Here is a 15631-nt window from a genome sequence, read left to right as displayed (position 1 = left end):
ATGAAAACACTCTTTCTTAAATTATGGAATAATGTAGGTGTCATCTTATTTTATTTTATTATTCTGTACTTACGTTGATCGGATTAATATAATTTATACATAATGTATAATTATAAAACGATCTGTATAAAATATATATTTTTTTTTTGTAAATGATAGTATAAAAAAAAATGTTATATTTTATAGTAATATACAAGAATAATAACAAAAGAATTGCTACAAAATAAAATCATGCTTAGACATGTTTACTCCAGGCACTAAAACAAATTATAAAGTAACTACATTTGCAAGTTTATTATATACAGAAACATTGTAACTTAATGATAGCTGTTAAAAATCCTATTACTTTATTATTTATTTAATATTATTACAATATATACATATTTTATTTATTTTTTTATAATTTTCATGCAAGAAAAACTATTCAAGCAGTAAAATAATACTGTTTATTATACAGGCATTTGCTGAAGCATCTAAAAAAAAATTGCTTATAGTCCTCTAATAATGCAACAACTTTTTATTAAGTTAGTAAACATATCAATCATTAGTAAAAATAAATAGTTTCATTCACACATCACAAAATATCAAGCAGATATAAATTCGTCATGAATAAATAATTAATTTCATTTTCAGTAAATGTTAATATTATTATAATTAGTTAATTTTTTTCTACTAACATTAATAAACATACATATTAACTGTTTATTGATGGTCATATTTACATAACAGGATTGTACTTTTTTTTATGATCCATAATGTTTTCTTTTTTTTCAAGTCAAAAAACCCGACAGATTTTTATCACCTGAGAAACACAAACAATAAAATATTGTACAGTTTCAAACTATACAACATTTTGAAAAAAGATTGAGACAAATAAAAAATAAAAAATATAACAATTTTTAAATACATAAATAATAATGAACAAAATATATTCAAACACCTTTCTTTGTGTAGTAAAACACATGCTGAATACTGCTAGTAAATAATGTAGAAGTTGCAAAAGGACCCCCACTATAGAAACTAACAGAGGAGATGAAAATTCAGGTCTCAGAAATGTTATAAAAAAAAAAAAAAATTTATAAATGAATAAAAATATTCATATGTAAATTGTCAACATAAATAAAACCTTAAATAAAGTTAAACTGACTTCAAAAACATAAAGATTTATCAATTTTATCTACATCATCACCCAACATAATAACAATTCTATGCTAATTTAAATGTACGGTTTATGCTACACAATGTACACAGTTAAGTAATAGCTGAAACATTATTATGCAACAGTTATCCAAGAAAGAGTGTGAAGCATCACCCCGATGTGATGAGAATCCATTCATTAACCTAATGTGGGTAAATGCAGACTTCAAAGAACAATCTGTTTCTGGTGATTATCTCATGCTGATGACTTACATGAAATCCACTCAAATACCATTATTTGAATCTCAAATACCATATTTAAAGAATCTCTATCATTTTTATCTCCATCTGAATCGCTATGCAATCTGAGAGAAGGAGAATTTAATATGTTTTATATATTACTACAAAAATTTATGGGACTGGAGAATGAGATTTATGAAACTGAGATTTCAATAAAATTATTGCTTTTAAAGCACTAAAAGTTATAGCACTTAAATGTGAAAACCGTTGTGCTTAAAAATGAAAAATTTCATGTTTCCAGTTAACTAACTGGGATCATCTCTTAATGGAGAACATGAGGTAGAGAAATTGAATTAGATGAAGACTAATTCGATTCCAGGAAAATCAACATTAGGCCTCAGATTAATTTTAGATGGAAAATTTCAACAAAAAGAAAAAATGAAAGTGGAATTTTTAGGGATCTAAAAAAAAATTAATGGTATTATTTTGGGTGAGCAGCTTAAAATTAAATCGAGCAGACTTGAACTACAGTTATTTTAGGTTACATTTAATACTGCTATTACAAATGCCACTGTTGGTTCTGTATGAAATATCCTTGACTATTGTTATGGGTTGTAAACTGTTCATGCTTCAGTGCAGTATGTTTTCATTCTTTGCAGTTCTTATTCTACAATGCCTTATTCAACTGAAAAAAGGATAGAAGTACTTCAATCCTTCCATGCATTCTAGATCCTTTCAAGAAACAGTGTCAAATATTTGTGGAAAAATTTCCTAATGCAAGTAGTAGCATACATAATTTGGTTAAAATTGACTTACAACAGGCTTGATTTGAAACGTAAAATGGAACAGGCAACCTTTTGTTAAGATTCCACAGGCCGTAGCCAATATATAATCTAAAGGCCCGAAAAAGTCTACATCTAAGTTATCACAACAAAGTAGTATAAAATATAATCTTTCCATGAAATTCTTCAAGATTTAAAACTGAAATTATATCATGGAACAATTCGTAACAACTTAAGAGAACAGTCAGTCAAACCGAAAAATCTTAATTATTGTGACTGGCTTCTCAAAAAAATTTTCAACAAAGATAAACCGAATGCTGTATTTTATGTTAGTCAAGCTCAGTTTCATTTATCTGGGCATGTTAACTTACATAACACCAGGTATTAGATGATTCAGCAGAGGGGTATGCCGGCTATCCAGAAGAGGAGGTTGGTGTGCTGTGATGAGGTTAAAGGGACCCCGATGGGAAGTCCTCTGAAAAGGAGGCAATTACGGTGGGAAGAGACTGCTGCCACGACACTCTGAGGTGATCATTCTATGTCTTAACAGGCAGAGGCTGGTTACCTTGGGGGTGTTTAAGAATGAGAAGTTAAAAAAAAAAATTAGATGATTGAAAATCCTCATCAGCCTTTGAACACCCACTTCACCACGAGAAAATTAGAGTATGGTGTGTTGTTTCTGGTAATTGTACAGTGGAGTCAATAATTTTTGAATAGATTGTCAACATAGACAGAAGTATACCATACAATCTTTTAAGAAATTCTACACTCACTGAACAGTTCATGCAAAAAAATAGTTACTTTCAAGACGGAGCAACATGTCACAAATAATATGATTCACTTGCATGGATTCATATAGCTTTTACAAAAAAAATAAACTGTGAAAATAGCGCAACGGCCTCTCTGTATTTCCCTAATTTATCTATTTGTGAGATTTTCCTTAGAGGCATTTTGAAGGATAGAATTTGTGAATCAAATCCTTGCACTACCAATAAACAGACGATAAACATTCAACACAATATTTTACGCCAGATGACTCTCAACATGATCACTCAAGCACAAATGTGCATCATTGCACAGGGCACTCATTTCAAATAATGTGCTATGTGAATACAAAATTTAATTTCATTTACGTTTTCATTTCATTCATAAAATGTTATATCTGTGGCTGATTTTAGTCTGTAGCAGTTCAATTTTAATTTGCCCAACTGATAAAATAGAATAAAATACTAAACATTTTTAAGAAAAAGATAAGACTGAAATATGGAGATTTATTTACAATTTGTATAAGAATTAGCTTAGACTAGTAGGAAATGAATTGTTTGATGTAACAAATGTTATGAACTGATAGTTGGGAAGAAATTCAGTCTAAAAGTAGACAAAAGTTAAACAATGATAACATGAAAAATTTATTTTTTTCTGGGAAAAAGAAAAAAAATGATGAGAAATTGTATATTAAAATAAGAAAAACAGCTGACAACACAGCTGTAGGACTTTCCCATCCTGTGGCTTTTTTCTAATGCATGGTTTACATACACAACTTAATTAAAAATATTTACCAAATTATTTACATACAATATTTTTTTGTTTATTTAATTGAATGATTCTAACTAAAGCGTGCACACATACTGTGTATTTCATTCACGTGGGTTTGACAGTACTAACGGCCACTTTAAATAAATTTTACATTTTAAATATTTACTTCTACTGTTCACCTGTGATGTCACAACATAGCAGATGAGTACAGCAGTAGTCTGGTCGCTAAGTGGGATGCTGAGTGGTGAATAAGGGGTACTTTGATTGAGAAGAAATTTGTGGATCCAACAAGATACTAATAGAAAAAACTACAACGAAAAAGACCTACTGCACTGACTTCTACAACGTTTCAAAATTATTACTATTTTTTGAAGTGGGGGTGCAATTTAGCAAAAAAATTTGTTAACACAAAAGATTTTTTCTTATAATTGTCCACAAAAACTTAAAAAAAAAAAAAAAATGGAACAAAAATCACCCCTATACGTGCTTCAATAACTCTTCAAAATTAAAATCATTTTCAGGTATGTGGGTGAAATTTAGGAAAAAAGTCTTTCACAAAAGTCGTTTCTTTATTAATATTCATAAAATTATAAGAAGAATATATAAACTTAATTATGTAAAATCTGGAGACGATTTCGTTTTCCCCTGTATCCCCCACCCAGTGGCCTTTTGAACTGAAAATTTAACAGCGTCAATATCCTTCCTTTAGAAATATTATAGCAAAGTTTTGTGAACATCGGTCAAGTAGTTCTAGAGCTATAAGGCGATTTACACGCCAACATACATTAATTCGCCCATTCTGCCATGGAAATTTCAATGTCATTTTTTAGTTTTCTGGATTCAGTGAAAATTGGATATGCCCAATTTTTACTGATCACCATAGTTTCCCTCCTACATAGCTATAGCTGCTATGTAGATGGCAAAGTAACATAATAGAGTAAAAAAGATATCGAAAGCAGACTTAAATAAACAGAAAAGCTTTTACTTTCATGAGTACTGTACTTTATAAAATGAATAATAAAAAATAGGAGAGCCAGAAAACAAATGGTAGAGGTTATTCAGATGCACTATTAAAAGAGAATTTTAAAAATTAGACAATTTGATAAAAAAATAAGAAATGATTTAATTTTAACAGAGTACATAAAACAATTAAGTTTTTGAAAGAATATATAAAATAAGGTAAAGCATAAATGAAATCGCCAAGATTTAAGGAACTTTATACTAAAAAAAAAAAACTAATGCAAGTGACTGGTTCTACAAAGTAAAAACAGAAATGAAGACAAAGAACAAAAAATTGTAACATATGATAAAGATAACCTAAGACGTAAGTTGTAGGAGACATATAATGAGGCTGTGAGACTCACTGAATAGAATAATGAAGTTCATTAAACTAGTCAAATGCCTGAAGAGAAAATAAGCTACTTACCCTGCAACAGTTCTTTGTATCTATAAATTATACTGAATATAGCTTTAAAATTGATTTAGGTGAAACGTATTTCTTTTTTTGTTTTTGCTTGTATTTGCCAGAGCAAATAACAAGCAAGAAAAAATATATTACAAACAGTACTTAAACCACTGATCATAATTTTTTCCCCAATCTGTGGTTGGAAAATCAATCACTGGCATCTGAAATGAAAGGGTTTTTGTTTTCACATCAATCTATCTAAAAACTGATATGCATGCAAATTACTATAGTGGTTATGATTATTAAGTGCTTAATATAATAATAAAAAATATGATGAAACTTTACAGGTTGCCGAGAGCTATTTTGATGTTAATTATTTTTTCTAACCATACATTTAATGTTAGTAGAAAAAATATATGTATATTCATTAACACATAGAAATCAAATAAAAGAAATACATTTTAATTTTCAAAATAAATACAAAATTAAAACATAAAACAAATAACAAATCAATAGCACTACGATGCATTAAATGAAAATGATAGTTGTAAACAGAATTCTAGAGGTTATTAACAATAAACAATTATGATTTTATCTGGCTTAATATAAGAAAGAGAATAGTTTTGTGGAATCACTTAAGTTGAATGGATGCTATTCCAGTTTCTACGAAATGAACAGAAATCATTAATGCAACCGTTTGTATCACTGATATTATTAAATATTTCATTGACTAGAAATTGTTACACATATAAAATCTTTAGCTGTAAAAAAAAGAAAAGATGATCAACATCTGTGTAGAGATCTGTAAAAATTTGATTGTACTTCTAATGATAAAGCTGAAAATTATTGATATTATTTTTCTAATTCTCTTAAAGTCCTATAATGGCTTGTACAATCAGATAAAAATTAAATTGAAACTTAATCAAGAATGAAGCATGTTTCTAAACGAAGAGTTCATTACTAACAAAAGTGCTGGCATCAATAAATCAAGTATGCACAGTAGCTCTGATTCTTCATTAGTTAGCTATCAGTCTTACTGATGGCAGTGAATAACAATGGCTGCGACAATAAACAATCCCACTGGTTGTGAAGTGGAATGTGACTATTACTCGACACAAAATGTAATACTTCTGAAATTTATCATCAATTATGTGACATTTACAGGCCTACAGTATAAGTAAAGGAAAATATAAGGGAAAAATCTTCAACAGGATGAAGGAAGTGGAAGGCCTAGCATCCAAAGAGATGACCTTATTGACAAGAGAATAGAAAAGTTTGAGAAAACTGATTATTTAAAATTAGCATTCCAGTAATGTAATTTCTACGCATTTTACACTGTACAGTATACAAAACTGTTACTGCAAAACCAGGTTGTCATAAACTGTAAGAAAGATGGCTCTGAAAATATTGATTGACCCCCCACAAAAATCAAAAGATGTATAAACATTTTTGGACCTCTATGAGAGCCAGATTTTTTTTCTTAGAACTAGGGAAGTTAAAATGTGTATTTCATACACCAACACTGAGTCCAAACAACAATCCTGAATGTAGTGGCATCTTTAAAAGTCACTAGAACCAAAAACTTCAAACAAATCCGGTCAATCCAGAAGATCAAGATGACTGTTCTCTGGGGAAAAAAGGTACCCTGCAAGTGGATTTCATGGAGCTATAAAACAGAAATATGCTGTGAAACTTTCAAAACTAAAACATACAATTCAGTATGCTGAAGCGGTGCTGAGAGGCTGGTTCATCCACAATAATTCATGCCCAAACATTGTCAAGAAGACTCATCAATATATAAGGGAACTTTTTGATTAACCTCCTTTCAACCTAGTAATTTTCATGGCTAGTAATTACCATGTCATTTCTTCCTCAGAAAAGAAATAAATAAAAAAAATAGCTTAGTTCTCAACAGTTCAAGGATAATGATGAATTAAAAACAGAAGTGTTGAATTGATTTACATCTCAAGTAGCAGATTTTTCAAAACAGGATTAAAATCCTTGTTGCTAGATAGCAGCAATGCTTAGAAAAACAAGTGAGTACAAATATATAAAAGGTAATAAATTTTTTTTGTTCTTTTAATGACTTATTGGTTGGTACTTTAGAAACGTGCTTCATATTCTAAAATAATTTATACCAAACATAATTCAAAATATCTTAAATAACAGTACTTTGGTATATGTGAAAATCATTAAAAAAAATAAGTAAAAAATTAATAGTTCTGTGGGCAGTAGAGCTCATTTATTTTGTATCAAATTTAATAAATTGAATTCTATGATGAAATTTAAATAATAAAGTGAAAATAAAAATAGAATATAAAATGGAATTGTCAATTGTAATTGAGTGTGAAGGTTTACCCAGTCCCAATAATCATATAGTATTAACAATATTGTAAACAGTGCTTCCAGTGAAAATATATATGTACTAGATGTGTAAATATAAAACCGGAATTCCAGTTTCCATCAATGTAGTTACCATCAAACTGGATCACTGGCACCAATTTCTTTCTTTGACAGCTGACAACGATTTTCAACTCGCAACAATACAAGTTTCATACAACAGCATTGTATTAATTAGCGGTGAACGTGTCAAGTTTTGTACCTACATACTACAATTTGTGAACAGCATCGATTTTCTGTTGCCATTTAAAAAAAACTGCTGCAGAATCGCTTCAAATGTTTGTTGAAGCCTACGGTGTGCAGGCCCTTGGTAAATCACAGTGCTTTGAATGGTTTAAAAAATTCAAAAGTGGCGATTTCGATGTGAGAAACAAAGAATGTGGAAGATCACAGAAAAAGTTTGAAGACAACAAATTGCAAGCATTGTTGGATGAGGATGACGCTCAAACACAGCAACAACTAACGGATCAATTAAATGTAACATTAGAAGCCGTCTCCATATGTTTGAAAGCCATGGGAAAGATCCAGAAGATGGGAAAATGGGTTCCACATGAACTGAATGAAAATCAGCAAGAAAACCGAAAAATCACTTGTGAAATGCTGTTAGCCAAGTACAAAAGAAAGACATTTCTCCATCGAATTGTAAGAGTGATCAAAAGTGGATATATTTAAAAAATCCTAAGCATAAAAGATCATGGGTAACACCAGGCGAACCATTGACATTGATTCCAAGCCAAATCGCTATGGAAAGAAGACAATGCTCTGGGTTTGATGGGATCAGAAGAGTGTATCTATTATGAGCTGCTAAAACCTGGTGAAACCGTTAATACTGAATGCTACCGACAACAAATGATTGATTTGAAAAAAGCATTGTGTGAAAGAAAACAAGAATATCAAAAAAAGCAACACAAAATGATTTTGCTACATAATAATGCACCATCATACAGAGCAATACCGGTCAAGGAAACAATTTAGACGTTCAGTTTGGAACTACTTTCGCATGTGGCTTACTCACCAGACTTGGCTCTATCCGACTACTATTTATTTGCATAGATGGGTCACGCACTTGCTGAGCAGTGCTTCACTTCTTATGAAAATGTAAGAAAATGGCTCGATGACTGGTATGCCTCAAAAGAGCAACAGTTTTTTTGGCATGGCATTCATAAATTGTCAGAGAGATGGGAAAAATGTATAACTAGTGATGGATATTACAAATAAAATATTTTTTATTATTTTCATACAATAAACGTGTATTTTCTTACAAAAATTCCAGTTTCATATTTACACACCTTGTGTGTATATATATATATATATATATATATATATATATATATATATATAAAATTTTTAATTCTGAAATTTGTTTTTGTCAATTATTTGAGGGGAAAACAATAAAAAAAAGTTATCAAAAAGACAACACAAGATTAAAAATTTAGACAAATATTAACAAAATAATAGAACACTGAGGTATTTTATTAAGCTTAAAAATTTAATAAAACATAAAGAGTGAAGTAGGTAGTGTACAGCCACTGACAACAGACTGGAAATAACGGAAAACATCAGGAACTATTAACAAGGGAGACATGCTCAGCTGTCAATAATGGTGGCTTAGTGATGTGAGCTTTTCATCCACTGTACTTTTCCATCAATCCTTTCAAAAAAATATAATAGCTGCCATTTTCAAACAGATATATTATTAAAAAAAACCATTACACATTGGCTATTCAACCTAATACCAAGGGAACTGTTAAAACTTGATCTAACTGTTTAACTAACACATAAATAGATAAAATACCAAAAGGATTAGTTAAAACAGGACCTCAAATCAATTAAACCTCTACCATCGTGATAAGCAATGAAAACTAAATATACCCTGATTTTTCTTCAATCTGAAAAATATAGTAAAAATAAAATCAGTAGGTTGAAACTAAAAAGTCTTTCACCCATTAGATAATATTAAAAAAGTCTGCTTCTTTTTCAGTATCCATTAAATACTTTAAAAGTAAATTATTTTTTAATAAATGGTCATCACTGTTTAAAAATACAGGATTAATCTTGTAAAATTTCAAGCTACAAAAAATATTAAGAGCTTCCTTGATGTTTATATACCATGTGTCCCACAAAGAGGAATAGACTTTTGATTTAGTATCACTCGCCCATTCCCACACCAATTCAATTGAAACTTAACAGTCCTTTTAATGAAGGTTGTAAAAATGTTCTGTAAAAATGTCAAACTCCTAGGATTTATAGAAACAAAATGACAGCTTTCAAATAAAAAGCATCAAAATTAAATTTTATTATTACAAACCAAATTAAACCAAATTTTTTATTCTTTACAAAATAGCTGGTAAAAATGATTAAAAACAGATGATAATTAGAACTAGAATAATTAAAAACAGTTAGTTAATTATTCATGGTTATGACTAATTATTAACTTGTTTTATTCAATTTAAACAACTTTTTAACAATACATCATTTGCGTTTAATCATTTTTACCAGTTACTTTGTAATGAATAAAAAATCTGATGGGGCACCACATAACTTCCTTGTACGCCTATTAAATTACATATACATATTCTTTTAAAATGATATGTACATAAAATTTTATATCATTAATAACTTCTGATATATTTTTTTTGTTATTATTGAATTTTTATTTATCATAAAACTTTTTTTACAATCAGAGGTTAATAATTATTAATAAATCAATATATTTAAATTAAAAAAAAAAGAGATGAAGTCTGATTTGAACTGATGTGCCTTTGTAAGATCCAAATATTTCATTAATTAAAATACCATTTGGCTATAATTCTGGAACCAATGAAAATAAGTACCACTTATGATAAATTGTTGAAAAGCTCTCAGTGAGGGCTTATTACTGCAGTTAAGAAAATGCCCAAAATCCAAATTTTGGGGATTTTGGGCTTTTTTGGACACTTTTGGTTCTTTTCTTTTTCCTGTTTAGCCTCTGGTTTAGCCTACTGTTCAGATAATACTTCAGAGGATGAATGAGGATGATATGTATGAGTGTAAATGAAGTGTAGTCTTGTACATTCTCAGTTTGACCATTCCTGAGATGTGAGGTTAATTGAAACCCAACCACCAAAGAACACCGGTATCTACGATCTAGTATTCAAATCCGTGTAAAAATACCAAAGAACACCGGTATCCATGATCTAGTATTCAAATCTGTGTAAAAATAACTGGCTTTACTAGGACTTGAACGCTGGAACTCTCGACTTCCAAATCAGCTGATTTGGGAAGATGCGTTCACCAATAGACCAAACCGGTGGGTGAACCCTTTGATTCAGTCGATTGCAATCAAAATGGGAGGTGCACAACTAGATGTTACAACAGTCCTAATCCAAAATTTCAACATCCTATAGCTAATCATTTTTGAGTTATGCGAGATACATACGTACAGACATCACGCTGAAACTAGTCAAAATGGATTCCGGGGTGGTAAAATGGATATTCCTGTTGAAATCTGAAAACTGAAATTTTTCGCAATCACAATACTTCTTTTATTTCATACAAGGAAGTGGTTTAAAAATGTGGTTTATATGAAATTGATGTTTTTATTTGAAAGCTGCCATTTTGTTTCCATAAATCTTAGGAAATTAAAATTTTAGAAGTTGAAAATTTTTAGAACCTTTGTTAAAAGGTCTCCAAAGTTTCAATAGCATTGGTGGGGGAATGTGCGAGTGATAATAAATAGAAAATGTGAATTTCTTTGTTGGATTAACGGAGTATGTAATATATATATATATATATTTTTTTTTTTAAGTCATTATTTTCAAGATCCATATTCCTCTGTACTAATAAACAAATATAAGCCAAATTGATCCACCTAAGTACAGAAATTTACATTAAATACGATGATGCACTTAACCTTATTTTTTCATATCTACAAAAGTGTTTTCGTGCAAACCCACATCTTCTGTTGTAATTTATTTTAATCTGTTTATATCATATTACATTTTACACTCAAATACATTCAAATTTATCAAGGAAAACATAACATTTTTGTCATTTTAAAAATTAAAACTTTTTTTGACTAACATTGGTTGGCTGGCTAAGTTACATGGTACATTTTATCCTAGTTGTTTATTTATTTTAATTTTTAGCAAATTTGACGTCATGTTTTATATATGTAGTTTTTATTTTATTTTTAATTTCTATAATTTATATTTTTTTTTAACTTTTAATTTATTGGAGTGTAAATGTAATTTGATATAAATAGTTTAAAATAGATTAAAACTGATATGTGGGTTTCCACGAAAATGTTTTTATATATATGAAAAATAAAGTGTCATCTTATTCAATGTATATTTCTGAACTTAGGTGGATTAATTTGGTTTATATATATATAATATAATATATTATTATATATTTATAAATAAATAAATAACTGAAATTCTGTGACAACACTAAATCTTCAAAATCTTTTCCAAAAAAATAAAGATTGAACTACACTGTTTTACTTTGTATCATATTAATTAAATACTTCAATTTGTATAATAAATATTTACCTTACTTATGTATACTCATATCTGAAATATAATACTATCTCAAGAGATCCTTGAAAGAGTCAAATTTAGCATTCAGATTAGAAAAATGGTCTACCAGTTAATTTTTTATGCCTGCACATATGAATAATTTGCTTATAATTAAATAAATAATTATTCTTTATTTTCCCTTATGTTTTTATTAAAATATGTGATTACAGAAATAGTAATTTACTATCCACCTCTACCAAACCTGACCACAGGATTATTTTTGCTAAAGCAAAAAATAGTAAAATATTTAGTTTATATGAAAGTCCTTATTATACTTCCATTGCTATTTTTAATAAATTAAAATAATCTTAATACATCTTTTTACCAATTTATTAATGAGATTTTTAAAAAAATGCTATTAAAAAAACATCTCAATATACTGCATCTTTATTTAACATATTATCTCTATTAATGTATTCTAAATTTTTTTGTTGTAATCCTATTGTGATCAAATTTTTCCATGATCTCTCCTGATACATCCAGGCAAATAAGGATAGTCCGGTTTTTTTTCTTAGATGTTTTTAATTTTTATTATCCGAGTACCAACATGATCACTATAATGTAGAATTAACTTGCAGAATGTTCTAAATAAAATATTATGTATACAGAGTGTTCCAACAGATGCCAACCTTACAGAACTGATTTAGGACATCAAAATAAACAAAAACATTTACCATGGACAAACATCTTGCTTATTTCCCTCTGGCCAACATTTTGTGTTTTTCCAACAAAAATATATCTTAAGAACAGTTTGATAAATTTTAAAATAATTCAATGTACATATAACCAACAACATCTTCTTTAGTATAGCTGAAAATTTTAGAGATCGTAAAAATTATATGATTCTGTGATAATTTTATCCTTGTCATCACTTCCTTCACTATTGAATTTAAAAAAAAATAATAATTATTCTTATAGTTAATAAGTGAAAACAGGTACAAAATGTTCAGTCTGCACAATTTTTTTGATCCACTTTTAACAATTTTGGCCATATTGTTGAAGTTGATGGGTACATGTACACCAAATTTTATTTAAAAATCTCAATTTCTTCTTAAGATATAAATTTTGATTGGAAAAAAAAAACAAAATGGAGGGCAAGGAAAGATAAAGCAGGTCAAGACATTATCCACATAAACGTTTTTTGTTTTGATGTCTTGAATCCTTATGTTCGGTTTACATCTCCTTGGGACACCCTTAAACATAATTTTTATATTTTATGATGATGCTACAAAAGTTTTATTAAAAAAAAAAAAAAACACTTTTCAATAATTTTAGAAGCTAATTAACTACTTTAACTAGTAGTATTATAAATAACAAAATACAAAAAAAAAAAATAAAAAACAAAGAACAAAACAAAATGAGATGAAGCAAAAAGAGATAATAAATTGAAACATGCAGCTGCTAGAAGAGAACTCAGTGTAAGATTACAAACCATTAGCAGACTGTGGAGGAGCATTAGTCTTCGGTTCACCGAGAAGGTCCAGTTGGTTTGGCTTAGCATGGACCGGCGATGATGCTTGAGATGATCCTAATGTTATCAATGTGCCAAAGAAAATTCACAACAAATAACCACCACACCCAAAAAGATTATTATCATGCACATAATACACCAAACAAGAAATTTTAAAAAGTTTGTTATAAAAAACTTTGATAAATCAAATACAAAGACCTATGCTAAACAGTTTTTGTAATGATCCATTTAAAACTAAGAGAATGATCAAACACCATTTACAGCAAGTAAGAACTAGATGTGAATTTCAATTATTAAATAATCATCATTGGTAGTTATAAATAAATTTGGTATAAAACAAAAACCACTAGCAGAACAATATAAAATTATACATTAAAAACTGGGAATTATAAAAAAAAAAGGCTGACATCTTGTAGGAAAATTAGCCCTTATCTCTTATATAAAAGAGAATGTCCCGACTGATTCACTGACTCATAATCAACGTACAACCAAAACTATATAGGTAGAGACTTGAAATTTCCAGGGTACCTTTGTATCTTTAAGTAGGCAAGCACTAAGAAAGGATTTTGTGAAGTTTTTATTTTAAGGGGTTCAAATCGATAAAAAACTAAATTTTGTGTTAACAGTGTTATCTGTTAGACGTAAAAGCAACATACACTATACTAAATATTTTACGATTCCATTGCAATGTTTCTGATGTGTGTGTCCGCTATAGGCTAAAAAAATACTGGACCGATTTACATGTGGGGAAGAAGGGGGAAAGGGAAATAGGGAAAAAATGAAAAAGGTAAAAGGGAAGGGGAAAATGGAAAAAAGGAAATGGAAAGGGAAAAGAGATAAAAGAAAAGAGGAAAGAGGAAGGGGAAAGGGAAGTAAGGGAAAGAGAAAAGGGAGAAGGAAATGGAGAGCGAAGCACGCTATGACCCTCTGATCGTGACGGGAAGCGCCAGTAACCATAGAGCATGGGCGAAGCCATGATGGGGATGCTAGATTTGGGATTATAATAAATTTTTTGTTTATCTTTACTGGATTTTTATAGTGAACTATTTCAATTCATTCATAAAATGGATTGGTCTAACAAATATTGTTCAATTTTCTTATCTTCCTTTTTTTGTTTTCCTCTGTTTAAATTTTAGGCAACAATTCCATTGTTTAGCTATATTCCTTCAGTATCTTTCATAAAAAAAATTATTTACCACTTTATCAGGATTTAATGAAAATCTTAATATTGTTGATTAAATATTTTTTATTTATAAAAAAATAAGTTTGCTATTAAAAAAGCATTGCGAGTGAATCTACATCTATATTATGGGCGAAGTCGCGACAGGGTACGCTAGTCTTTAATAAATTTATGGATTTACCTAGGACAGATATAGCTTGCAACTTCAAAAACATTTAATAATTTTATAGATTCACCCTTAGGATGGATAGTAACTTTGAATTTCAAAAACTAACTAACTAAGGGCTAATTAAATACGGGACTCACTTTTGAAGTATATTAATCTCTCTAATAATAATAATAATAATAATAATAATTTTTCACTAAGTTTTTAAAAAGTATTCTTTTCTTTGAATAGAATGTTGAGTTTTAGGACCCACTCCATTGGCTAACTGTACCAATATTCAGAAGTCATTGTACACAATTTTATAAAAACTGATTAATCCACTCTGAAGATACCTGGAAAAATGATAACTGGTGAAAAACAGCACAAGAATTAGGCTTATTATCCTCACTCTCTGATTGAAAATCCCCTAATACAAAACCAAAGTGACATACTTTAGTTATGGGATCATCTAAGTAATAGTGACTTTGAATCCGGAAACGACAAAATAGTAAAGAAGGGATTTTTGGTCCTACACTTTTATGGGGGATTTGAATAAGACCAAACAACACCATTAAAAGATATCTTACCTACAGAAGAAGAATTAAATTATGTAAAAAAATCTATCTACTGTTTGAATAAAATTATCAAATAAACGACCGATGAGGTTCATATATTGTTGTTTCCTTGAACGATTATGATCTAAATTATATAGTATCAATGACCCATACTCAGAATCCTGTGCCAGATTTTATTTTAATTGTTCCATGTAGTCTGAA

General features: G+C 29.1%; 1 protein-coding gene across 15 annotated transcripts in view; it reads right to left on the bottom strand.

Annotated features, from left to right (window-relative positions):
- EndoA (SH3 domain containing GRB2 like, endophilin-A) overlaps positions 1-15631 on the bottom strand; it is a 478525-nt gene that overhangs the window by 49561 nt on the left and 413333 nt on the right. For 12 of the 15 annotated variants that reach the window (XM_075361486.1, XM_075361385.1, XM_075361412.1 and 9 more), the window contains one exon: positions 13492-13587. The exons of the other annotated variants lie outside the window; for them this stretch is intronic. In XM_075361486.1, the coding sequence (XP_075217601.1) occupies positions 13492-13587 (96 nt within the window). The remainder of the gene's footprint in view (positions 1-13491; positions 13588-15631) is intronic. 15 annotated transcript variants of the gene reach the window in all.

Source organism: Lycorma delicatula, chromosome 1 (assembly GCF_047948215.1).
Source record: "Lycorma delicatula isolate Av1 chromosome 1, ASM4794821v1, whole genome shotgun sequence".
Lineage (NCBI taxonomy): Eukaryota > Metazoa > Arthropoda > Insecta > Hemiptera > Fulgoridae > Lycorma > Lycorma delicatula.
The sequence above is the reverse complement of the archived record's forward strand: the minus strand, read 5'-3'. Positions and strand labels throughout refer to the sequence as shown.